Here is a 26880-nt window from a genome sequence, read left to right as displayed (position 1 = left end):
CCCTTTTCCTCCCCTCTTCCCCTTTCACATACCCTTCCTCTCATGTCAATCGCTTTCCCTCTCCTTCCCTTCCCCCCAACAAATAACCAAACTCTTCTCTCAATCCCATTTCTCCTTCTCTCACCCCAACCATTTCTCCTTCCCTCACCCCAACTAGCTCTCCTTCCCATTTCCTCCTCCTCCTCCTACAAACAAAAAGGATAACAACACAAGGACAAACATTCAACATTTATTTCAGTACAAGGGTCTGCTAATGAAAGACCAACTCCTGACTCCTCTCATCCTGTCTGAGATATCCCGTGTCACCATTGCAAGGACACGCTATCCAGGCACCAGTTTGCATAGGCGGGAGTTATATATTGCATCTGGGAATAAATAAGTTAAGCTAAGCGGTAACACAACACTGGTACAGGTATTGCAGGTGAGGTTGGAATATTAACAGGTATTGAAGAGTTCACCTGTCTATACCGGTTTCGAATGTGAGGTAACGATTAACGAGCGGTAACACATTGGTACAGGTAATGCAGGTGAGGTTGGAATATTAAAAAGTTCACCTGGCAGTAAGTGTAAGTCAGATTAACCTCTTCAGTACTGGAAAATATTTTTTACCTGAAGTTTTGGGTATGATTGGACGATTTTATTTGGATTAGGAAAGGTCTATGAAGGTCAGAAGATTAATGGGGAGAGTCTCACTACTCAACTTCAATATAAGTTTCTGAAGCTGTACAGAAGCACCAAATAGTAAGCGGAATAAATATGAAAACACGTCCTGGTACTGAAGGGGTTAATATAAAGTGGTAACGATTCACAGGTAGGGTTAAGGTAAAAGGCAGGTTAATTACAGGTAGATCTGGATTCATTTGGAACAAGTAATGCAGGTGAGGTTGGAATATTAAGAGATCACCTGTCAGTACCTGTTCCGAATGCGTATATTAGGTTAATATAAAGTGGTAACGATTCACAGGTAGACTTTAAGTAATACAGGTTAATTATAAGTGGATTCAGGTTAATTTGGAACATTCATTCACCTGTCAATAGCTTCACTTTGTTAATTGAAGCATACTGACTGACACAGGGAGGTTACAGGTAATGGAAAGATTAATTACAAGATAACTGGGGTAAGTGTTCATTTGCTGCGCAGGTAAGAATCGAGTTAATTACATCTCATCTGTCAACACCTGTCCTACTCAACAGCAAGGTAGACACATTGCACCTGGAATCTACCTGTCAATCTATAGACACCTTAACTAGAGATCATTAACAAAATTCCTGTACTTATTATACCTAATTACCTGTTATACCTGTCCGAATATACAAGTTACCCGATTCAATTAAAGACAAAACTCAGGTGATTATTCTTGCACCTGTAATTCATCTATCTTGTAACTTCAGTCATTTAAATTAAGAAGACTGGGAAAAAAAAATATATTGCTTTACGATACAATGAAGAAAAAAAAAATATGAGCCCTTTGCGTAAATAAAGCCTGAAAAATATGTAAACCTGAAATACGAAAATCCCGAAGCAAAAATGTAAAGCCTTTAAAAAGCAGTGGATTACTTAAATTTGATACAAGAATAAACCACGAAGAGAAACTGAATTATCTCGAAGAAAATTAGTCTTAAGCCATTTGACTATGAGGACTCAAAATTACTAAAGAAGTGACACGAAAACCGAGGGAAAAAAAAAATACCATTGAGAAAGAAGACACCACTGAGAAAAAAAAAAAAAAAAAAATCAATAAGAAAAAAAACGAGAAAAAAAGAAAAAAATGAAAGAAAAAAGAAAATAGAAAAGTATGGAAGAAAAAAGAAAAAAATCAGAAAAATCATAGCCTTAATGAAAACAATGAAAAAAAATCAAGATAAAGACAATATCAGTTATAATGAACACAATAACAATGGCAACAGTTATGGCGGCGATGATGAGTGATGAAAGCTGCTACTACTGCTGGTGGTGGTGGTGGGGCGTTGACTAGCCGTAGCTGCGCTGTTGCAGGACGAAGGGCGTCTGCTGAGGAGAGGAGGCATGGGAGCGACAGACACAGTGGGACGGGGGGCAGTAGGCGGGGTGGTGGAGACAATTGAGCAAACACCACTCGTTCATCCCAGGCAGTACTCCCCAGATGCCCACGCCCATGCACTCTATAGGTCTGTGGGCGTGGGAGAGAAAGAGGAGAATTAGGGATGCATGGGAGAGGGAGAGCCATTAGGGAGAGTACAAAATTATGAAGATGAAGAAAGAGATTGAGAGAGAGAGAGAGAGAGAGAGAGAGAGAGAGAGAGAGAGAGAGAGAGAGAGAGAGAGAGAGAGAGAGAGAGAGAGAGAGAGAACTATGAGGGGGAGGAATAACAGATGCATGGGAGAGTAGGATATTATGAAGGTGAAGAAAGTGATTGACAGGGAAGGAGGAGGAACGAGTCGTGAATGAGGAGAGGTGAAGACAGTGAAAAAAAAAATGAAAAAAAAAGAGCAAGTGGAAAAAAAATGAGAAAAGAGGAATTGATAAAAAAAAAAACAGCGAGAGAAGGAGAGAATGGTGGTGAAAAAACGAGAGAAAAGAAGAATAGTGATGAAAGAAAATAAAGAATGGTGATGAGAAACGAAAAAATAGTGAAAGCATAAAAGAAAATGGCGGGAAAACGAGATGGTGAAAAAGAAAGAATTGTACGAAAACAAGAAAAAAGGGGAATTGTAGAAAAAAATTGATAAAGGAGAATGGTGATGAAGGAAAAAAAAAGGTGAAAAAAGGGAGAAAAAGGGAGAGAATAGTGACGTGTCGTATCAGACCGGTGGGAGGAAGGAGAATAGTGACGTGTCGTATCAGACCGGTGGAAGGAAGAAAATAAAGGGAAAAAGGAGTTATTTGCCAGTGAAAGAAAGAGCAAATACAGAAAAAAAATGAAAAAAATGATGGGTGGTGGTGGTGATGATGATGATGATGACGACGACGACGACGAAATAGACAAAAAAAAAAAAAAAAAAAAGGAGGATAACAAGTAGGAGAGATGATAAAACAAGAGATGAAGAGGAGGAGGAGGAGGAGGAGGAGGAGGAGGAGGAGGAGGAGGAGAGGATCGTGGGAGGAGCATAACTGATCATTTACTTAACAAGAGGGGAGCGAGGAGGGGGCGGTGTCAGGTTACTCCCCCTCGGCACTGTTCACCGTTGCACCATTCCATCAAAACAGTCAGGTCTACGTGGCTCCATTTTCTTCGACATTTAGTTTAGTAGTGGTACGTAGTCGTGGTTATTGACGTAGTAGTAGTAGTGATAGTGGTTGTATTGTTGTAGCGGTAGTGGTTGTAATAATGGTTGTAGTAGTAGCGATAGGGGTAATAATAGTGGTAGTGCTGGTTGTAGTAGTGTTTTGAGGGCATTTTAAGAAAGTTCGGGGTGTTTTGAGGGCATTTTAAGAAAGTTCGGGGTGTTTTGAGGGCATTTTAAGAAAGTTCGGGGTGTTTTGAGGGCATTTTAAGAAAGTTCGGGGTGTTTTGAGGGCATTTTAAGAAAGTTCGGGGTGTTTTGAGGGCATTTTTAAGACAGTTCGGGGTGTTTTGAGGGCATTTTAAGACAGTTCGGGGTGTTTTGAGGGCATTTTAAGAAAGTTCGGGGTGTTTTGAGGGCATTTTAAGAAAGTTCGGGGTGTTTTGAGGGCATTTTTTAAGAAAGATCAGGGTGTTTTGAGGGCATTTTTTAAGAAAGTTCGGGGTGTTTTGAGGGCATTTTAAGAAAGTTCGGGGTGTTTTGAGGGCATTTTAAGAAAGTTCGGGGTGTTTTGAGGGCATTTTAAGAAAGTTCGGGGTGTTTTGAGGGCATTTTAAGAAAGTTCAGGGGTGTTTTGAGGCATTTTAAGAAAGTTCAGGGTGTTTGAGGGCATTTTAAGAAAGTTCGGGGTGTTTTGAGGGCATTTTAAGAAAGTTCGGGGTGTTTTGACAGCATTTTAAGACAGTTTGTGGTGTTTTGAGGGGTAATAGTGGTAGTGGTGGTTGTAGTAGTAGTGATAGGCGTAATAATAATGGCAGTGGTGGTTATAGTGGTAGTGGTGGTAGTAGTAGTAGTAGTAGTAGTAGTAGTAGTAGTGCTATACTTGCTACTAGAATATTTCAGTTTCTATCTTTCTCTTGCTATTTTTTTTACTGATTTTTCAACATTCTTTTCTTTTCTTAATTGATCTCTTCCTCACTTCTTTTCACTAATTTCTCCATACAAACATACATACATACATTCATTTATTTATTTCTCCATTCATCCATTCACTCATTTACCCCATATCATTTATCCATCCATACATCCATCCATACACCCACCTACCCATCCATCCACCCACCTGCCCTCCTTACTTCTCTCCCACACCTACACCTAACCCTCCCTCCCTCCCTACTTACCTATATTACCTATCTTCCTTCTCTCCATCCCATCCTCCCTCCCTCCAATCCTTCTCTCCATCCTTTTTTCTCTCCCTCCCTCCATTTCTTCTCTCCATCCTTCTCTCCCTCCCTCCTCCCTCCCTATCTCTCTTCCACACGTATACTGTGGTAACCTTCCTCCTCCTCCTCCTCCTCCCTCCTCCTCCTCCTCCCTCCCTCCCTCACATCCATCCTTCCCCTGCCTGCCTGCCTGCCTGCCTCCCAGCACTAACAACTGTAACGAGTTAATTGCCGTGGTCTAAAGTGCCCCCAAGATGACCATTACTTCGTCTACTAACCTGGGGAAGGGAGTGATGGGGCCTGGCGTGATGGGGCCTGGCGTGATGGGGTATGGCGTGATGGGGCCTGGGGTGATGGGGCCTGGGGTGATGGGGCCTGGGGTGATGGGGCCTGGAGTGATGGGGCCTGGAGTGATGGGGCCTGGAGTGATGGGGCCTGGAGTGATGGGGCCTGGGTGGGTGTGGTCGTGTCCCTCCAAGCGCTCAAGTCCAGCTGGTTGTATTGCGAGCATGGAATAACTGGATTTCTGAAAGGTTACGATACAACGTTGATTATATTCCTGGAAAAAGTGACAAGATTAGAATAGTCCAAGAAAAGAAAAGAATCTGAAATGGCATAGATATTGTGGAACGGCATGAACGAGGACAAATCTGGAATGTATCTGGAATGCAAGTGAAATTCCTAAGAAAAACGAGACTTAAGACAGTTCAGAAAAAAAGATGGAATGATAAAAAGATATTGTAACAGTAAGAACAAGGAAAACTGGAATATATCTGAAATGCAAGTGAAATTCCTAAGAAAAACAATTTGGAATGACATTTTGGAAAAGTAAGGACGAGAAAACACTGGAATGGATCTGGAATGCAAGTGAAATTCTAGAAATCATTGAAGGGTTTCTTTTTTTTTTCGTTTTGGTGAACAACGTCTTAAACTAACATAACTGGAAGACAATAATTAGGCGATTGTTTATTTAAGAATGTGTGACGAAAAATGATAGAGAGAAATAATGCACCGAAAAAGAAATATAAAAAAATGTATTGTCAAGCAGTCGAATTTAAGAATGCAATACGTGACTAAATCTGGCTACATTACAAAGACCACAAAAGATACACTGCAGAAGAAAATAAATAAAATGATAAATAAACAAAGATAGGAAAATAAATAGACTGACAGGGAAATAAATAGATTGACAAAAATAAGATAAACAAGTTCCCGTTCATTAGTCGCTATATTCCTGTTAATCAGTCGTTATATCAAACACTAAAAGATACACAGCAGAAGAAAATGCAGAAATAAAAAAAAAAGAAAAATAAGATAAACTGCATTCCTGTTGATTGGACGGTTTTTGGGGTGGAATGCAGTACGTGACTAAGGCTTTTTTGTTAGGAATGCAGTACGTGACTAAGGCTTTTTGTTAGGAATGCAGTACGTGACTAAGGCTTTTTGTTAGGAATGCAGTACGTGACAGGCTTTATTATTAGGAATGCAGTACGTGACTAAGGCTTTTTGTTAGGAATGCAGTACGTGACAGGCTTTATTATTAGGAATGCAGTACGTGACTAAGGCTTTTTGTTAGGAATGCAGTACGTGACTTTAGGAATGCAGTACGTGACTAAGGCTTTTTTCGTGATTTTTAAGAATGCAGTACGTGAGTTTAGGAATGCAGTACGTGACTAAGGCTTTTTTCGGGAATGCAGTACGTGACCAAGGCTTTTTTGAGGAACGCAGTACATGAGCAAGGTTTTAGGTAACGCAGTACATAAGTAAGGGCTTTCTAGCAATGCAAGACGTGACTAAAGCACAAAGAGCACAAAAGATAAATATTCATGTTAATTAACCTGGACATTTTATGAAGGCAATACGTCACTAAATTCACCGCAAGAGATGCACCACAAAACAAACTGCAGTGGTATGAAGTTAAGACAATAGGTGGTGATGAGAGGCGATCTGCAGCAACGTGTCCACAATCAATCTGGTGGTGGTGGTGGTGGTGGTGGGGTGAAAGCGTGCAAACCTATCAGTGGTGATGGCCGCACTCACACCACACTCAAAACACTCCGATGAGGCAGTTCTGGTGATGTGACGGCCAAGATTAAGTGCTGGTGAAGGGTTAGAAAGCCTTGGTGATTACTTGTTAATGGGTAAAAAAAAAAAAAAAAAAAAAGAAAAGTGAAGGAGAAATTAAAAAGAAAAAATAGTAATTGTGTTTAAAAAAAAAAATCCTACATAGAAAAGTTTGGTGATTATTTTTTGAAGGACTAAACAAAAGGTGAGGAAGAAAAGAGGAATACTAAAAGAAAGAACAGGTAACATGCACCGAAAAAATAACTGGAAATACTAGCAATGTTAAAAGGAACGGGAGAAAGAAGAGAAATAATAAAAATAAAAGGTAACAAGGCGCCAAAGAAAAGATAGAGAGAATAGAAATAAAAAAAGAACAAGGTAACAAGGCGCCAAAGGAAAGGTAGAAGAATAGAAAAAGGGAAAGGTAACATGGCTCAAAGAAAAAAAAAATGGAAGCAACAGGAAAAGGAAAAGGAAATATGACGTGTGGGAGAAGAGGAAAATCAAGGCGTCAGGAGGTGAATCAAGGGGTCAGGGGGTCAGTGATGGGGGAGGACAAGGGACAGGAGTACTTGAGGGCAGCACTGGTACTCACTCGATGTAGGAGACGGCGAGGAAGACGTGCGGCTGCAGGTGTGTGAGGCGCAGGTGGCTACACATGATGCCAGCCAGCGTCACCCTGCCCAGACTGGCCAGCTGCTCTGTAAACACACACATCATGAAGACGGCAGCTGTTGGTGGCGAGTCCGTACAAAGCTTTATAAAAAAAAATAAATAAATAAAAGTAAAAATATATAAATAGGTAAAAAATTGGAAGTAAAAAAAAAAGTGTCTTTCACGTTGACAAAAAAGGTCTTCAGGTTGGCAGAAAAAGGTCTTTCAGGCTTACTTGTGCTGTTCCTATTAGCTTATCAGCATTTTCCTTATCTTGCTACACTTACGTATTAGAAACCTTTTGTTCTCTTACCAAAGACTATTTTTCAAAGGCCACACAGATTATTAGCCAGGTTCTCAAGAGCGTTTCCAATTAATCATGTAGAGATCTTGCTAATCTGTCACTGGAACCGTAAAAACACCCTTACAAACACGTTCAAGTGCAATTAAGTGGAGGTGGAGACAGGCAGGCTTCAAGAGTATAGAGGTGGAGACAGACAGGCTTCATAACACATCCCAGCATGAGCCACACACTTACCCGGCGTGAAGGGGTGGGGCTGGTTGGGGTTCTGGTACCAGTATCTGTCACCGTGCTTCGCGTTGGAGAACTGCTGCGCCAGAAGACACGAGAAGGTGGGTCCCAGCAGACTACCGGGGGCTGGGGTCTCCGCCAGGCCCGCCGGGAACAGGTCTATGTCCTCCACTCGGCTGCAGAAGTGAAGGAAGTGTTGATGGTATTCGTATGTTAGACTCAGCTTTGTTATGAGAGATGTAGTAGAAAACGATGCAGTAAATGATGAGGGAACATGTCACAAGGGCACCAAGACAAGGGCCCCAAGACAAGGGCACCAAGACAACTTCCTTCAAGCACTCCAGAGACAAAGTTAGGTTACTGGAGAACAGATAAAAGCAGGTTATGGGAGAACAGATAAAAGCAACATAGCAACTTTCAAATCTTACTATACTCTTACTATACTATCTAACAACCAGTCTTACTAACAACATAAGCCACCACAACAATGCCATCAGCTGTTTACCTGTAGGTGGAGGCGAACAGATCCACGTAGGACGAGGGCATGATACCAGCGAGGGCCCCGAAGGTGAAGGGCACGCTGAGGCCACACGCCTGACGCCAAGTGGTGTAGGCAGGCAGCCCGTGGTCTCGTCCGCGCTGTGGAGAGGTAAATATAGGAAAGAGTAATGTTAAATTTAAGTACAGGAAAAAATTAGGTAAGTATAGGAAAGGGTATGGGAAAAAATGAGATTTAAGTATAGGAAAGAATAATATTAAGTCAGAAATAGAAAGAAATGAAATGAATACAGAAAAAAAAGTGATGTTAAGTTCAATAGAGGAAAACTGGAAAAAAAAAAAGCTGAAAAGGTATCAATTTTATACATTTATGAAAACAAGTTAGTTATACATTTTTTCGGTCAGGTATAGGTAAAAGTCAGCACACACCTGTCACTCACTCATAATACCTGGAATTATAAAACACGTGCTGCTTTCACTTATAAAAAAAAAAACTGCCACGTCCTTCCAAACCCTGCCACTCTTACCTCCTCCCTCCAAACAAAACAAAACAACATCCCACACCTCCCGAAGAAAGGCTCAGAACACTAAAACACCTCTTCAAAACACACATTAACTCTTAAATACACACACCAACACCACCACCACCACCACCACCACCACCACCACCACCACCCACCTGTATATTAAGAGCCATGAGATCGAAGCCCAGAGCGTCTCCCTGCTGAGCGAAGAGGAGATGCGAGAGCGAGGTGACCAGGAAGGCATCAATGGGCTCAGCATCAACCCCCGCCTCGCCCGCTAGCAGGTCAGAGGGGCCCGTGTCTGGCTCCCTTAGCGCGTGTGGGTCATCAAAGCTACCAACTAGGGGCACTTCACGACCCCTGGATCCCTGGAAGATGTCCTTGACGAGGGTGTGGCCGAACCTGAAGGCGGCGGTGGCGAAGGAGTTGGCTATTGAGGCGTCCACTGTGGAGTCATAGGTGTTGTCGTGTCCAGGGGCGGAATGGAGGTTGAAGCGCCGTACCTGAGAGTCGCCAATCACCACAGGAAGGAACTCGTTGTAGGATATCTGCTGCAGGAGCGCTCCCACGATCCTGCGGGCTTCCTGAAGGGGTGAAGAGTGTAGGGGTAGTGAAGAGGAATTTGATGGGAGTGATAAGTGATAAGGAGGGATGTGTTATTGTGATAGAGAGTAAGATACAATGAACGTTTAATTTGATAGGAAGAAAGGTACAATGAAGGTCAGTTTGAAGGGAAGAAAAGTACAATGAAGATGAATTTGATAGGAGGTAAGGTACAATGAAAGTTAATATGATAGGAAGTAAAGTAATCGCAAAATAATCGCAAATCAACCGTAAACAGTAATCGCAAATTAATCGCAAACTACACACACACACACACACACACACACACACCTGGTACAGCGTCTCGTCGTCCCAGTGTGGGTTGATGGCTGCCAGCTTGGAGGCGGTCATCTGGTGCACTCTGAGCCACAGTGTGTGCATGGAGGTGAGGGCTGGCTGCTCGTTCACCCGCTCGTCCCCTGCACCACACACACCAAGGCATGTTAGGGGGCACAAGGGACAGAAAAAAAAGCGACTCAAAGAAAATGGGCTAACATACACAAAGAGAGCAAGAGAGAGAGAGAGAGAGAGAGAGAGAGAGAGAGAGAGAGAGAGAGAGAGAGAGAGAGAGAGAGAGAGAGAGAGAGAGAGAGAGAGAGAGAGAAAAGGACAGAAAATGGGGTAGAGAGGAAACGAGACGAGAAAACAGGAGGGACATAGAAAACAAGACGGCGAGATATGAATAGAAAGGAAGGAAAGAAGGAAGAGATGGGAAGGGAGAGGAGAGATTAGCAACATGAAGAATGAAGATGAGGGAAAGAGACATATCCTTCTTACATAGTGCTATATTCAGAAACGCTTTCCTCTCTCACCGCTATCATTTCAGAGACCATAGAGACAATTAGCCGAGTTTTAAAGAGCATTTGATCCTGTTCTTAATGCACAAAACTTCTTAACATGTCACTAGAATTACAGAAACATCCTTAAAAAACTTGCGCCACTTCAACTAGAGCCCTAAAATCTCGTCACTTCAACTAGAGCCCTTTGAAAATAGCGAGAGTTTCAGAAAATAGCCACAATCTACACCACAAACAAACAAACACACACACAAACCTGCAATATAGCACACACTGTCCTGTGAATGTTCGCACTCCTCTCTGGGAAGGAAGGGCCGCGCTCCCTCCCTGGGCAGCGGGTTGGCGGAGGAGTCAAGGAGCCCTCCCTCGTGTGTCCTCAGCTCCAGCGCGGCGGTGTCCGAGGAGCTGTAGATGCCGGAGCCGTCTATGTAAGCGGTCACCTGGTTCATCTGCTCACGAGGACCTGGGGGAGTGGTTCAGCTCGGTTTAGGTTACTTTTTTTTTGTTTTAGTGGTGACTACCTTTGCTCCTCCCTCAGTAACCCAGCCTATCTCTATCTCTATCTCTCTCTCGTTTTCCCCCCGTCACTCTTTCCTATCTCTCGTCTTCCCTCCGTCACTTTCCCTCTATCCTTCAAATATTTCCTCCATGTATCTATTCCTCTCCGTCTCCCTTCCATTATTCAGTCTCCCTTTCTCCCTCCCTTCTTTCATCCATTCCTTTCATCCCTCCTTGCTCTCACACTGTCTTAATCCTTCCAACTTTTCCTCCATTACCTCCTTCCATTATTCCTCCACCAACCCAACCCTGCCCTTACTGCCTCCATACCTCCATTACCTCCAAATCTTACCTCTCTCTATCCTTTCCTCCCTCCCTCCCTCCATTACCTCCATACCTCTACCTCTCCCTGCGATCACCATGTCTCCATCCCTCCAACCTTTTCCTCCATACCTCCCCCCCCTCCCTGCCACCACTCACCCACGAGACACTCCCTGCTGGCCACAAGGGACCTGACGAATCTCATACACCTGCGGCCCTGGGCGGTGGAGAGCGGGTCCTGGGACACATCAATCGGGCGGCAGTCGTTCCCAGGGTCATTAGGGCTGACCTCCGTCACGCCGTCCTCGCAGCAGGTGATGGGTACTGTCTCCCCATTCTCAACTCCTGTAGGTGGTGGTGGTGGTGGTGGTAAGAGAAGAGGAAAGGGGAATGAAGGTGAAAAAATATGGGAAAGATTAGAGAAGGGGAAGAGAATAGTACGGGGAACGGAGGGAAAAATATGGGAGAGAAGAAAGGGGAAGAGAAGAGCAAGGGGAATGGTGGGGAAAAATGAGAAAGAAGAGAGAGAGGAAGAGAAGAGCAAGGGGAATGGAGGAAAAGATATGGGAGAGAGATGATGGGGAAAGAAGACCAAGGGGAATGAAGGAAAAAAATGGGGGGAGAAAAAGAAAACATGAGACGAGAATAGGTAGATGGAAAGGCCTATTTTAGTCAAGTATTCCATTCACTAGTTTACGTTTTCTACGATCAGAGTAATTTTCTTCAGTTTGAGAGGGAACACTCAACAAGAAGAAATAACTTGGATCAAATAGAAACAAAAATAAATAATAGGATATAAAATTACTAAAACAAAAACAAACACGGGAAGAAAAACAGAAATAAATATACACACACAGAATTACTAAACAACCATACAAAGAAACACGTGAAAATAGACAAAAAAACACGCACGCACAGACAGACAGACAGGGCACAACTCACCAGAAGCCTCGGGAGTGTGCACAAAGTCGTGATCCAGGAACTGTCCCCACTGCATGAGCAGCAGCGAGGGGCGTGGCGTGGAGGGCCCAGGTGGCAGCGACCCCAGCCCATGCAGAGCCACACTCACGATACGAGCAGACGGCAGCTCAAATCCCGGCGGCCTGCCCTCACCTCGCATCTCGTCCACACCTGCAAACGCACGCACACCTGTTACTTGGCCCTTATTGCAGTGTTGTTGGGGGCAATGGGTCTGATGCTGTTATTTATCTATTTAAGTGGTTTAGTGTGTGTGTGTGTGTGTGTGTGTGTGTGTGTGTGTGTGTGTGTGTGTGTGTGTGTGTGTGTGTGTGTGTGTGTGTGTGTGTGTTTTTACCTCCATCTCAATCTCACACTCATTGCCTCTTTTTACAGATATTTCCCTATTCTTTTTAAAGTTTTCAGAGAGAAATTGTAAACCCGAATTTTCCGGATCATAAAACGTCCGCTTTCCTTCAGTTTGTAAGCCTTCACCTGATTGGTCCATTACAGACAACCACCAATCGCTACACATCAATCTATCTGGTGTTTTTTGTTGTTGTTGTTGATTGGTCCATTACAGGCAGCCACTACCAATCGCTACACATCAATCAATCTTTTTTTTTGTTCCTTCCTCCATTCATCCCTTCCATCTTTCTTTCCTCCCTCCCTCCCTGTCTGCCTCTCATAATCATTCTACCCTCCCTCCCTCCCATCCTTCCTTCCTTCCTTCCTATCCTTTCTCCCTCTTCCTCCCTCCCTCCCTGCCTCTCATAATCATCTTCCCTCCCTCCCATCCCATTCTTCCTTCCTTTCATCTCTTCCATCTTTCCTCCTTCCCATCCTTCCTTCCTTTCATCCTTCCATCTTTCCTCCCTCCCTCCTTTCGTGCGTTCGTTCGTTTCTTTCCTCCTAGCCCCATCAATTAGCTTGCTCCTTCAAATAATCACTATCGTCATCACCACCACATCCTCCCTCACCACACCAGCGCACACATCCACACCACGCCCACCACCACCACCACCACAACCACCACCACACTTCACACACTGATAATCCCACACTCCCAATCCTTCACCCTTACAGTGCTGTCCCTTCATCTACACCGTCACCCTATATCCCTTTGTTCTTTTGTCCCTCTTATCCTCTTTTCCTTCTTATTTTCCTTTTTTTTTCGGTGTTTCTGGTTCCTTACCTTTTGTTTCCTATCTTTCTTGTTTTCCTTTTCTCCTATCTTTTTCTTCATATTTTCCTTCTTTTCGTTTCCTTTCATTCGTAAGTCTTATTTCCTGAAGTCTTTTTTTTTCCTTATTTTCTTTCGTTTCCCTGTCTTCTGTTCTTTTCTTCATATTTTCCTCCTCCTTCCTGTTTGCTCTCATCCTTTCCCCGTTTCCTTCCCGTTTTTCAAGTTTATTTTTTGTTCCTTATTTTCTTCTGTTTCCCATCTTCCTTTGCTCTTTTCCTTCATATTTTCCTCCTTTCCCTATTTCCTTTCCTGAAGTCTTTAATTCTCTTCCGTTTCCTATCTTTCTTCCTGCATTTCTTCTTCTTCTTCTTCTTTCTTTCTCTTTTACCTCTCTTCTACTCTCCATTCTTCTATTTCCTCCTACTCTTTCTCCTCCTAATCTTTCTTCCTCTAGATCTGTATCTCTTCTTTGTCCATCCTTCCTTCTATTTCATCTTCTTCCCATTTTCCTTTTCCTTATTATTCCTTCACACATTCCTATTATGAGTCAAACAGAAAATGGAGGAAAAAAAATGGAGAAGAGAGGAGGAAGAGGAGTTGAGAGAAGAAAATAGAAAATGAGGGAGGAAGATGAGAAAGAGGTAACAAACGAAGATGAGCAGGAGGAGGAGGAGGAGGAGGAGGAGAAGAGGTCATGTCCCCGTCTTAGTCACGACTCGCTCAGCTGGTCGTGTCTAGCCAAGTCGGTTTCCCAAGTAATTTTATGGGCCGTTTTGCTTACAATGCTAAGTGGTCCACCTGTCCCCATTCTCTCTCTCTCTCTCTCTCTCTCTCTCTCTCTCTCTCTCTCTCTCTCTCTCTCTCTCTCTCTCTCTCTGTCTCTCTCTCTGTCTAACTGTTCTTTATTTTTCTCTTATTATTCTCTATCCTTTTTTTTAGATTATTCCTTTCTCTTTTTGTCTCCATTATTCCTCTCCCTCTCCCTCTCCCTCTCCCTCTCCCCTTCCAGTCTTCTCTCTTTTCTTTGAGTATTTATTTTTCTCTACTCATTCTTCTCTCTCCTTTTTTAGAATATTCCCTTTTACATTTTATCTCGCCATTCTCTCGTTTCCTCCTTTCTTCGTGTCTTTGGGATTCCAGAGAAGAAGGAGAAAGTGATAGACAGAAGAGAAGGAGAAAATAAACGTGATGCGAAGGAGGGAAAGAAGAATGGGAGGAAAGATGAAGGAAACGAACGATTGAGATGTTACGGAGGAGAACAGGAGGAGGAGGAGGAGGAGGAGAACCAAAAGAGGAGAGAAAAGGGAAAGTGATGGAAGAAAGGAGAGAAAAGAGGACAAGAAGAAACAAGAAAGGGAAAGTAGGAAACGTTAGAGGACGAAAAGAAGATTAATAGAAAAGATGCAAGAAGAAGAAGAAGAGGATGAGGAGGAGGAGGAGGAAAAGAAAGGAAAAAGTAGGTTGAAGGTATAGAAAAAGGAAGAGGAGGAGGAGGAAAGATCAGTAGGAAAAAATGTTGGAGGAGGAGGAGGAGAGGAAAAAGTAGGTTGAAGTTATAGGAAAAGGAAGAGGAGGAAGAGGAGGAGGAGGAGGAAAGATCAGTAGGAAAAAAATGCTGGAGGAGGAGGAGGAGGAGGAGGACAATGCACTACACTATTTCCTGTGTTTTGTCTATGGTCATTTATCTTCTGCTGTGACTCCTGCACTTTTACCACATTTCTACATTCCACCAACTTTTGCTTCCTTTTTCCTTCATGTAGCAAAGGAGTCGATATTTTACTCTCTATCTCTCCATCTATCCAAACCTATCCCATCCCAACAAAACCTAACCTATCCTATCCTATCCTAACCTTATCCCTATCCAACCTAACCTTATTCCTATAATATGGCCCTACCCTACCCTGCCCTGCCTTACGCTACCCAACCCTCCCCTCTCTTCCCCTTCCCTTCCCTACCCTACACTATCCTATCCTATCCTATCTTATCTTATACTATCCCATCCCATCCCATTCCATCCTCCCCAAACCTCCCCAACTCTCCCCTCTCTTCCCCTTCCCTACCCTACCCTATCCCATCCCATCCCATCCCATCCTCCCCAACTCTCCCCTCTTCCCCTTCCCTTCCCTACTCTACCCTATCCTATCCCATCCCATTCCATCTACCCCAAACCTCCCCTACTCTCCCTTCTCTTCCCTTCCCTACCCTATACCATCCCATCCCATCCCATCCCATCCCATCCCATCCCATCCCATCCTCCCCAACCCTCCCCTACCCAGGCAGACTTACCATCTTCGTAAGCAGGGGAGAGGAACCTGACGAAGGGAATCCTGGCAGACCCCCACAGAGGATTATTCAGGTTATTGCAGGTCCCGTCAACGGTTCTGTAAGGGGCAAAGGGGTCACACACAGGGGAGCGGGGCTGGGAGGGATCATTCACCCCCCGAGCCTCCCCTGAGAAAGCCGCCGCGAGTGTTCCTGGAGCCCCAACCTGACACTCCGGCACCACAGTACTCCTGCAGATGTTCAAGTCCTCCAGGGTATTGAGCTGTTCCAGGGACGCTTGAGCCTGTGCCACGCTGATGTTGGACCTGGAGGAGGGAGGAGGGACGTGATGAAGGAAGTGAGGGCAGAGGATGAAGGAAGTGAAGGAAGAGGGATGAACGGAAGGAAATAAAGATAGGATTGATTTTTTAATATGAAGGAAGGTAAGGAGAGGCGTGGTGAAGGAAGTGAAGGAAGAGATAAACTGAAGGAAATAATGAGTAATGACTGATATTTGAATTTGAAGTAGGAGGAGGCGTGATGAAGGAGAGGGAGAGGGAATGAACAGAAGGAAACAAGAGTAATGAGATTGATGTTGACCTTGAAGGAAGGAGGAGAGGCGTGGTGAAGGAGAGGAAAAAGGAATAAAATACAGGCAGTAAACAAGCTTACTAGTCAGGTAAGGAAGTCAATTAGCAAGTCGATTAGTAAGAATGGAGTTTTGTAATGGGTTTTTATGACTTGTCGCGTCCTGTTCTGTCCTGCACCAGCGTCACCCACCAACCCTTGAGTTCTGTCCTGCACCAGCGTCACCAGAGTCACCCACCAACCCTTGAGTTCTGTCCTGCACCAGCGTCACCAGAGTCACCCACCAACCCTTGTGTTCTGTCCTGCACCAGCGTCACCAACATCACCAAGCCAATACTCACGTGTCGACAAAAAACTTGGAGGCTTCGAGTAGCGCGACACCTCTGCAGGCGGAGATGCTCTTGGCGATGGGCTGGGTTTTCCTGAAAGTGAAGTGAATCAAGCCCAGTCTGCTAGCCCTCCCTGCTCCGCCAGTCACACCAGCAGGTCCATCAGCAAAGCCCACCCCAATCCCACCAGCAAAGGCCCCCGCCGCACCTCTCAGACCATCGAAGGAAGCCTCAGGGGCGACTGGGAGAGGGAGAGAGAGGAAAATATTAGTCCCTTTGATGATTGAAGGTAAAATATGAACAATATATGACCACAAAGAAAGTTACGATCAAGACTCACAGATTGAAAGGGAGAGAAAAATACTTCTCTTTACTGAGTGAAGGTAAAAATGGGCAGAAAATGTGACCAAAGGAAGTTCCGACTATGACTTACCATTTGAAAGGAGGGAAAACATTTAGACGAACATTAAACCACGTGATAGACAAATAAAGCAAAACTAACTAACATGATCATAATTAAGAGTTCGATATATATATATATACAAAAACTCCAATTACTCAAGACAAGAGAAAACAGTTTGAAAAAAAAGAACAACAAAAACGAGATAGAAGTAAAATAGAATAGTGAATATGAGGAGTTTTTACAATTAAGACTTTAGGAAAAAAATAAACAAAAAAATCCAGTTATCAACAAATTTCACGTCACAAGATGAAGTAGAACGGAACGGCAAAAGTCACACCTCTTCACCACTACACCTCCTCATTCCTCCCCTCCCCCTTCCCCTTCCCCCTCCTCCTAAGCTGTTAGTATCACCACTCACAGGCAGTTCAAGAGACGAGTTTACGGTTTCCAATGGTGGTGGTGGTGGTGAAGACGTCACCGCCAGGTCTTGTTATGTAATGCCTCGCGTGGGGTCTGGCGTGTTGCAGCCCGGTGTTCATCTCTTATCTCTTGTGTTATTGTGGTTTGATGCTTTGTGTGGTTATAGGTGTGTGAAGGGTGAAGGGTGAAGGGTGAAGGGTTCGTCTCGTCACGCCTGAAGTGTTATGATCGTGTTCTGGTCCAGTCTGGCAGTTAAACTTATTAAATAGTTTTAATTATTGGTTTCCTTAGTTATTTCCTATTTTCCTTTAGTTCCCCATTGTGTCCCCCCGAGTGTAGTGGTTCACATCTTTTCCTTACATACACAATATCTAATCCTAACTCACCCATCCAGATCTTCCTACTTAACCCACCGTACCCTACCCTCCCTGTACTCCCCACATGCACTCTGACCGTCCTCACCTGGCGCCTGCTCCTCCTGTATCATCTGCTGGGCTGCTAGTGATCCGGCCCGCAGCGCTGCCTCATAGTCCCCTGGTTGTGGTGCTGCTCCTACTCCTGCTCCACTTCCAATTCCACCTCCTATCGCTCCAAATCCTGCTGGTGCTGGTGTAAATCTGGTCTGTCCGTCCGCTGATAGAGCCTGCACCACTACATCGCCCGCCAGCCCCGCCTGTGGGAGTTCCGGGCCCCCGATGTCCTGCAGGGCGCCGAGCAGAGGCCGGGAGTTGGAGAGTACAGTGGCAGAGGTGGTGCGAAGGTGTAAGAGGACCGCCACCACCACCGCCACCACGCGTCTAGGGGAGAGAAGAAGAGAGGGTTAAGTACAGTAATGGTAGGAATATGAAAAGGAGCAATGGGATGGGAAGAAGAAAGAACAGATGAGAGAGAGAGAGAGAGAGAGAGAGAGAGAGAGAGAGAGAGAGAGAGAGAGAGAGAGAGAGAGAGAGAGAGAGAGAGAGAGAGAGAGAGAGAGAGAGAGAGAGAGAGAGAGAGAGAGAGAGAGAGAGAGAGAGAATGATACAAAGAGGGGGAAGAGAAAGGGAGAGGAGGATGGAGAAAGGTGACAGAAGTAGGAGAAATGTAATTGTCCTCTTCCTTTATAGCTCCCCTTTCTCGGCCACCTTTTCCTCCTCCTCATCCTCCTCATATTCTTCTTCTTCTTCTTCTTCTTCTTCTTCTTCTTCCTTTCTGTTCCCCAATCTACCCCCGCACCCCCAAGATGATCGCCTGTGATTAGAAATGACCACCACGCCACGCCCTCAGGTGATCCAAGGTGTTTGTTTGGGGGACACGCACGCAAACACCCACTTAACACTTACACACCCACCTACCCACCCACTCAATGCCAACTTCCATACTCTTTATCTTCACCCACTCACCTACTCACTGCCAACTTTCATATCCTTTATCTTCACTTAGTTACCTTCCTACTCACTCACTCGCTCGCTCATCCACTCATCCACACGTTCTATTCTAACGTAGCCATCCCCCCCCCCATCCACAGTCTCCTCACTAAGATATACAACTAAACACTCACGCAAATACACCTCCACTCACTCCATGTCCCTTACTCTCACTCATCCACACAACCACTCGCGAAATTAACCTGACCCACGAAAATGTACACCCATTTACACCTACTTACACCCACCTACACTCATCCCCTCACTCTCCTTCAACTGTCCACCCACTCCATATCCTTTGTCACTCAGCCACTCACGTAAACTATCCACCCACGTGAACTTACATCCATTTCCACCTACCTACGTTAATCCACACCCTCTTCCTTACCTACATGTCTCACCCACATCCCTTCTCTTCATTTATCCACTTAACAACTCACGTAAACTTCAATCCACGTAAACTTACACCCATTTACACCAATAAGCATTCATCCACACCCTCTCCCCCTCATCTATCCACCCACCCACTCATCCACATCCTTTCTCCTCACTTATCCACTCACGTAAACTCCTACCCACGTAATCTAACACCTATATGCATTCATCCACACCCTCTCCCCTCACCTATCCACCCAACCACCCACATCCCTTCTCACTTATCCACTTAATCAACTCCTTACGTAAGCTCCTATTCACAAACTTACACCCACTCACACCTACTTACACCCACCATACATTTCATACTCTCCCCCACCCCCCTCACCTATATACCTCACCATGATAACCGTGAAAGCAGGTGCATCCCTACTCACGTCTCACGCTCTGGCACTCAAGGGCAGCTCCTCAAGGGAAGGGAGACTCGTGATAACGGTCACGTGACAACACACACACAGGGAACCATCATTCGTTGTCACCTGTGTCTGTGTGTGTGTGTGTGTGTGTGTGTGTGTGTGTGTGTGTCTGTGTGTGTGTGTGCGTCTGTGTGTGTGTGTGTGTGTGTTTTGTCTTCAGTATCTTGTGATTTTTCGGTTTTTTTCTTTGTCTGGTGTTTGTGTATCTGTGTGTCTTGTCTTCGTCTATTTCCTTTCTCTTCCTTTTCTCGTCTGTGTGTCTTTGTCCGTGAGTCTCCTTTCCTTTCTTTTTCTAGTCTCTGTGTGTGTGTGTGTGTGTGTGTGTGTGTGTGTTTATGTCTGTCTGTCTGTCTCCTTTCTCTTGTCTTACTCACAGCTTGTATCAGTGCGTCTATCTTTGTGTCTTTGTGTCTTTGTTTCTTTCTCCCCTTCTTATCTCAGCTTGTTTGTGTGTGTCTGTGGCCGTGTCTTTTGTTTCTTCTTTCTTTCTCCTCATCTCTCTTTCTTCATTTTTTTTTTTTTCTGGTGTGCGCGCGCGCGCGTGTGTGCTTTCTCTTCATCTTTCTCCAGTCTTGACTACAACCTTTTCTTCTCTAACATCTCTATCTCTCTCATCTGCTTGTCATTCTCGCTGTTCTTTTCTCTCACTTTCCTTTCGTTTGTGCCTCTTTATCACACACCTCCATGCACATTTCTCCTACTTTCTGCTTGCTTAATTAATCGTTACCTGTCTCTTCTTTTCCTCCTTCCCCCCTCTCCCTCTCCCCCTACCTCTCTTTCCTCCTACTTCCCCCGTTCCCTCTCATCTCCCTCCCTCCAGCAATCATAAGCATCACGCACTGGACTCGTGTTGTGGCGGTTATTACACGCACAGTGAAAGCAGCTCATGGTTCTCAAGAGTTCATACAGGCCGGTACATGACTAGTTCTCCCTCCCCACCACTCCTCTCCCTCTCCCTCTTCCTCTCCTTCTCTCACCCACGCAGCACACATCTGAAAAATCCTTGTGGTCTGATCGGGGCTCGAACTCCTGCCCCCAAAGTGAAAGGCAGGGAGGTTACCACTGTGCTAAACATAAATAGAGAAATGATTAAACACTTCAGTACTAGAATACATTTGTGTATGATTTGACCATCTTGTGACGTTAGGAAGGATCTATGTAGGTCAGAAGATTAATGGCCACAGTCTTCACTATCTTAATCCCTTCAGTAGTGGGACATATTTTTACCATGGGATTTATGTACGATTAGACCACCTTGCTGACATTAGGAAGGGTCTATGAAGGTCAGAAGATTAATGGCCACAGTCTTCACTATTTTAACCCCCCACACAAGTTCCTGAAGCTGTATAAAATCACCAAACAGTAAGCAGAATGAATATGGAAACGCGTCACAGTACAGAAGGGGTCAAGAGTGAAGAGTTTGCACAGAAGATTAAAGATGAGAGAATTAAGGAACGTAAGTGAATAGAAAGTGTGGGTGGCTATAATGGCTCTGTGTTAAGTCTTTATATGCCCCAAAGTGAAAGGCAAACAGGTTACCACTGAACTAGGATGGATCAGAGCTGAACTAATGAGACAGATGGTGAAAAGTGAAGGCAGAAGATGATGAGAGGAAATGGGGGAAGAGTGAAGACATAAGAAGATAAAAGAGGAAATGGCGAAGAGTGAAGACATAAGAAGATAAAAGAGGAAATGGCGAAGAGTGAAGACATAAGAAGATAAAAGAGGAAATGGCGAAGAGTGAAGACATAAGAAGATAAGAGGAAATGGTGAAGAGTGAAGACAGAAGAAGATAAGAGGAAATGGTGAAGAGTGAAGACAGAAGAAGATAAGAGGAAATGGTGAAGAGTGAAGACAGAAGAAGATAAGAGGAAATGGTGAAGAGTGAAGACAGAAGATGATAAAAGAGGAAATGGGGGAAGAGTAAAGACAGAAGATGATAAAAGAGTAAATGGTGAAGAGTGAAGACAGAAGATAAAAGAGGAAATGAAGAAGAGTTTCATTAATATTTCTGGTTTTCAATGCATTCTTATTTACATATTGCGTGGGCGTTTACAATTCGTCATTAGATTTAAGTGTAACATTCGCATATTTTGGGGGTTAAAATATTTTATTATTGACATTTGTGTTTTATTTCACTGCTCATTATTATTTGTGGGTTTAAATGTATTGTTTTATTTATTTTCAGGGTTTACAATTCGTCATATTAGATTTAAGTGTAACCTTCGTATATTTTTAGAGTTACAAAGGTTACAACACACTTTCTTTTTATTGACATTTGTGTTTGATTTTACTGTTCATTATTATTTCTGAGTTTAAATGTATTCTTTTATTTATTTTCAGGGTTTACAATTCGTCGTATCAGATTTAAGTGGGTTTCTTTGCATACATTTGCGTTACAACACTTTATTTCATTGATATTAGTTTTTTTTTATTTTTATTCTTCACTATTATCTTTTGGGTTTCAATGTATTCTTTTGTTTACATATTTTTGGGGTTTACAATTCGTTAATCTGTGTATATTTGAGACACCACTATTTTTTTTTTCATTGATATTCTTTTTTTTTTATTTTACTCTTCACTATTATCTTTTGTTTCCATGTATTCTTCTATCTATATATTCTTTCGGGGATTACAATTTGTCATTTTAGATCTAAGCGCAAGATTTATACATTTTTTTCAGTTATAACACTTCCTATTTCCCTTTCTATTGGTATTCGTGTTTATTAGTGTTCATTATTACTTCTAGGTCTAATCATATTCACTCTTATTTATATTTCTCGGTTATAATTTTGTCATATCTTTGTATATTTTGGGTTAAGGTAGTTTGTATTTTTTATTTTTTTATTGAGGGTTACGGTACTTTTATATTTCTCATTCTTTTCTATTGATTTTCGTGTTTATTATCTTTTTTGGTCGTGTTTTTTTACCCCATTATTACTATTTCTGGGTTTAAATGCATTCTTATTTATATTCACAACATGATTATTTCTATCATCGATTTTATTTCACGATTCTTTTTTTCGATTACATGATTATCTTTATTACCGAGTTTCCTTCCATTCCATCTCCTATTCCTTCATTTTATTCTTTCATTGTTGTTTTTTTTCCGTATCTTTATTACCGATTCTCCTTCCATTGTATTACCTATTCCTTCATTTAATTTCTTTTTTTTATTTCCGATTACACGATTATTCTTACTACAGATTTTCCTTTCCTTGTATTACTTGTTCTTTCATTTCATTCTTTCTTTCATTACTATCCTTTCATTCATTACCTTCTCGATTGCAACACTTCAACATTCATTCTTACAACGCTACATTCTGTTCAACTATCTCGCGTTCATTCACCCATTCACTCCTTCATTCACCTATATCTATCTATTCTTCGTTTCATTCACCATTCTTTCAATCACAACGCTATGACAAACTACTCATTATGTGTCTCTAGCCAGTCATTCATTCATTCCATTACGCCACAAACTTTTCTTCCCTTCTATTTTCTTTGCATCATTCATCACCTTCCCCCTCCGTCTCGTTTATCACTCTTCCCTCCTCTTCCCTTCAACGCTAGTGACTCATTCTACATATCACGATTTCTATCCTTGTTTTCCTTTTTTTTTCTTTAATTTTTTTTTTTTTCGATAACGCTACAAACTCAACTTTATTATTTTTTTCTATTTCATTCAGTTTGCCGACTTATGCACTATCCTTTCATTTTCCTTCGTTTTTCCTTGACCTTTCTTTTGATAACGCACTATGAACTTTTGCATTTTTTTTACTTTTTTTTATTCAGTTTGCCGACTTGCGCAACACACAATCATCTTCGAAACTCGTCCTTCGCATTTCAACATTCACTAACTTCTTTTAATTTGATTCACATCCTTCCTGTAACCCATTCAGTACCAAGACACATTTTTACCTTGATTTATGGAGGTGATTAGACAATTATATTTGCATTAGGAAGGGTCTATGGAGGTCAGAAGGAGAATGGCTAGTCTTCACAGTTCTAATCCCCCACACAAGTTTCTGAAGCGGTTAAAATCACCAAATAATGACCAGAATGAATATGGAAACGCGTCGTGGTGCTAAAGAGATTATGTTGACTCGTCTTTATATCTTTATTCTTTATTTTGCGATACTATTTGTTTTTATTCAGCTTGTCTTCTTTGCAATAACTTCCTAACCTTGTACTCTTATTCTCACTCATGTCTTCACGAGGCTTTCCTTTTGTTCATCCCTTCCTCAGTCTTCCTTACGCAACACTGCCTCACCTCCATAAGCCTCAAAGTGTTCCTCATATTTCAACACTAAATTAGCGGATTCCTTAAGTAACACTCATTCTTCATATTACTACTATCTCTTTCTTCGGCTTAAGCCTTTCAGTACTGGGATACATTTTTACCTTCAGATTCTTGTGTACGATTAGACCATTTTATTGACATTAGGAACGGTCTATGGAGGTCAGAAGATTAATGGCCACAGTCTTCACTAATTTAATCCCTCACACGAGTTTCTGAAGCTGTGTAAAATCACCAAATAGTTTATGGAGGTCAGAAGATTAACGGCCACGGTCTTCACTAATTTAATCCCTCACACGAGTTTCTGAAGCTGTAAAATCACCAAATAATTTACAGAAAGAATATGGAAACGCGTCACAGTACTGAAGGGGTTAAGCTTCATTGCTCTTCATATTTCTTCTTCATATATTGCTCTTCATATATTGCTAACTGCTTGCCTTCCCCCCTCCTGCGGCCTCGCTGCACAAGACTCTCTACTTCTTCTCATCCCTATTCTGTCCATCTTCCTAATGCAAGAGTTAACCAGTATCTTCACTCCTTCATTCCCTACACTGGTAAACTCTGGAACTCTCTACCTGTGTCTGTATTTCCACCTGCCTATGACTTAAACTCTTTCAAAAGAGGAGTGTCAAGACACCTCTTACGTTAACTGGACCCTCCTTTTAGATTTTTTTGTTTTTTCTTTCTCCTACTTTCCTCTCAACAGGGCCTGGCAACCAGCGGGATTTTTTTTTTCCAACACTGTTTTCCCTTGGCCAGTGCCCTTGTAATGTAAAAAACAAAACAAAAAAAAAAAAAATATTTCAACACTTCACCTCAATTTGTCACTTTATTTTTAGCTTCCTGACTTAACTTCCGATAGATACTGTATAAAAGAAATAAAGGAAGGAAACACACTGAAGGAGAGAGAAGAGATAGAACACGAGAAGAAAGAAAAGTATGAATGGATGGATAGATTAAAGAGGGAGGGAGGGAGGGAGGGAGGGAGGAGGAAAGGAAGGAAATAGACTAAAGGAATGAAGGAGGGAGGGAAGGAAGGAAATAGACTAAAGGAATGAAGGAGGAAGCGAAGGAGGGAAGAGCCGCCACCACTTCACAACTTGCAAATATTAACTCGCAAAATACTATAACCAACTCGTCTCTGCCGCAAATTCCAACTCAGTCTCTGCCGCAACTTCCAACTCAGTCTCTGCCGCAACTTCCAACTCAGTCTCTGCCGCAACTTCCAACTCAGTCTCTGCCGCAACTAAATCCAACCTACTACAACTATTTCTCTACCCATTTCTACCACAGCTATTTCTTCGTCCATTAATCTCTCCATCTCACACAACACTAACTCAACAAGCAAGCAGTCACGAGCCAGTGGTGTCAGTTTCCCCCGCGTCTCCTTATACCGTCTCCACCCGCCTCATAAAGCAAACAAGTAACGCACTAAATGAACACACCTTACCACCAACATCACTTACACTGTTACCGCCACCACTCTCCTCCTCTCAACAATGGATGCTTTGCTCACGCTCATTTCACCCATCCCCTCCCACTCACCCACCCACCCATCCATCCACCCACAGTATCTCCCGTCCCTCTCTCTCTTCCTTCTAGTTTTCATTCTCTTTCTCTCTCTCTCTCTTCTCCCTCCTAGTTGTCGTTCTAGCTGTAGTTCCCGTTCTTATTCTTTCTATCTCTCTCTCCTTCTCCCTCCTGGTTCTCATTGTCCTTCTCTCTCCTCCTAGTTCTCATTCTCCTTCGCTCTTCTCCTAGTTCTCATTCTTTCTCTTCCTCTCTCCTCCCTCACCACACAGTTTTCATTCTCTTTCTCTCCTTTCCCTTCCTAGTTCCCATTCTCTTCCTCTCCATCTCTATCTATCTATCTATCTTTCTTTGTTTATTCACCGACTCACTTACGTTTCCCTTTCTCTCCACCTTCGATATTATTCCCATTTCTTGTGGCTTTTATATTTTTTCTAGCTCTCCTTCTCTTCCTTTCACTTCTTCCTCTTCATCGCCCTCTTATTCACCAACACATTCAACTCTCGTTTTTGTTCCCCCTCTCTCCCTCTTTCTCTTTCGTTATTACTGTTTATATGTTCGCTGACTCTTACTCGCGTTTCCCCACTTATGTTGTCAATTTCCTAGTCATGCAGTGTACTCATTATTACTCAACAGATGTGCATTCGTGTCTTTTTGCCTCATACTGCTTCTCTCCCTCTTTCTCTCTCTTGCTAACACGTGATGTCAATGCTCTGTTCACGAGGTTTCATGTGACGTAAGCAGTTTCCAAGTTTTCGTGTAAGATTCTAATGCATGTTTATGGTTTTAGTTCAGTTGTATGGAGCTTTTTATTGGTGTTATTGCAGTTTCAATCAATTCACTACACACGTACATATTCTCACGGTCTATATCACACTTCTACTAACATTTCTATCCCCATTTTACCCTATCGGAAATTAATAACTACAGGACAGAATCTAGGTTAGGTTTGGTTTCCCCATTCTAAAATCCGCTTTCCCAGGAGGTCCCCAAACTTGTTAGATGAGAATACAAGAGGGTATATTAGTTGAAACTGTAAATTTACCTTTTTTTTTTATCTTATCGTGTTCATATATTCAAGTCTCTTAATATAATCGTTGTGTTAGCCATACTATTGCATCATACACTCATTATACGAATTCAAAGTGTAAATATAACGTTTCTATAAGCCACATCGGTTCATTATACACAACTTAACACGCACACGCACACGCACACACACACACACACACGCGCACACACACACACACACACACACGCACGCACATTAACATTTCAGCACAACTCACGCACCCAACACACCCCTGCCTCACTCACCATCCACTCACCATAACACTCATTAACACTAAACTAACCTCACTAACACACCCACCCAACTCACCACAGCCTGAACACACTCACTCACGAACCTTAAAAGAAAAAAACTCACACTCGTTTTAAACCTTATTACTCTAACACTAACATAACCACAAACTCACTCAATAACACGAAAACAAACTTTAATACATGCACACAACTAGGCGTCACTCACACTCACGCAAACTCACTCACGCACTCACGCCGTCACTCACCCCAGCGCCGCGCCACCTCCTGCCACAGCCTTCCAGCCCATCTCACCACCAGAACCGAACTGAACCATCGTCCAAACCATCTTCCGTCTCCGCCTCGGTACGGTCCCTCTCTCTGCTTCACTCGCTTCACTCCTTCCCGCCACCCACTCACTCACTGC

General features: G+C 43.1%; 1 protein-coding gene across 1 annotated transcript; it reads right to left on the bottom strand.

Moving 5' to 3' along the window:
• Positions 1-216: 216 nt before the first annotated feature.
• On the bottom strand, positions 217-26880 carry LOC123502904 (chorion peroxidase-like). Its single transcript, XM_045252191.1, has 15 exons — positions 26723-26880; positions 17527-17861; positions 16254-16482; positions 15349-15650; positions 11862-12050; positions 11079-11264; positions 10357-10563; positions 9595-9722; positions 8856-9284; positions 8184-8317; positions 7685-7854; positions 7088-7193; positions 4882-4954; positions 4707-4822; positions 217-2150 (listed from the first exon to the last, which is right to left on the bottom strand). The coding sequence occupies exons 1-15, from the start codon at positions 26800-26802 to the stop codon at positions 1973-1975; spliced, it is 2862 nt and encodes a 953-aa protein (XP_045108126.1). The 5' UTR covers positions 26803-26880; the 3' UTR covers positions 217-1972.

The sequence above is a fragment of the Portunus trituberculatus genome, chromosome 12 (genome assembly GCF_017591435.1).
Source record: "Portunus trituberculatus isolate SZX2019 chromosome 12, ASM1759143v1, whole genome shotgun sequence".
Classification (NCBI taxonomy): domain Eukaryota; kingdom Metazoa; phylum Arthropoda; class Malacostraca; order Decapoda; family Portunidae; genus Portunus; species Portunus trituberculatus.
This window is presented reverse-complemented; position numbering and strand designations above follow the sequence as displayed.

Bases quoted from the DNA above. Each gene is read 5' to 3' on its own strand.
- LOC123502904 (XM_045252191.1), bottom strand. From the start codon at position 26,802: ATGGTTTGGACGATGGTTCAGTTCGGTTCTGGTGGTGAGATGGGCTGG. The intron at 15,651-16,253 runs GTGAGTATTGGC...TCCCTCCTCCAG, and splicing joins TCCAAGTTTTTTGTCGACAC to GTCCAACATCAGCGTGGCAC. The intron at 12,051-15,348 runs GTAAGTCTGCCT...GTGCGTTTGCAG, and splicing joins CTCCCCTGCTTACGAAGATG to GTGTGGACGAGATGCGAGGT.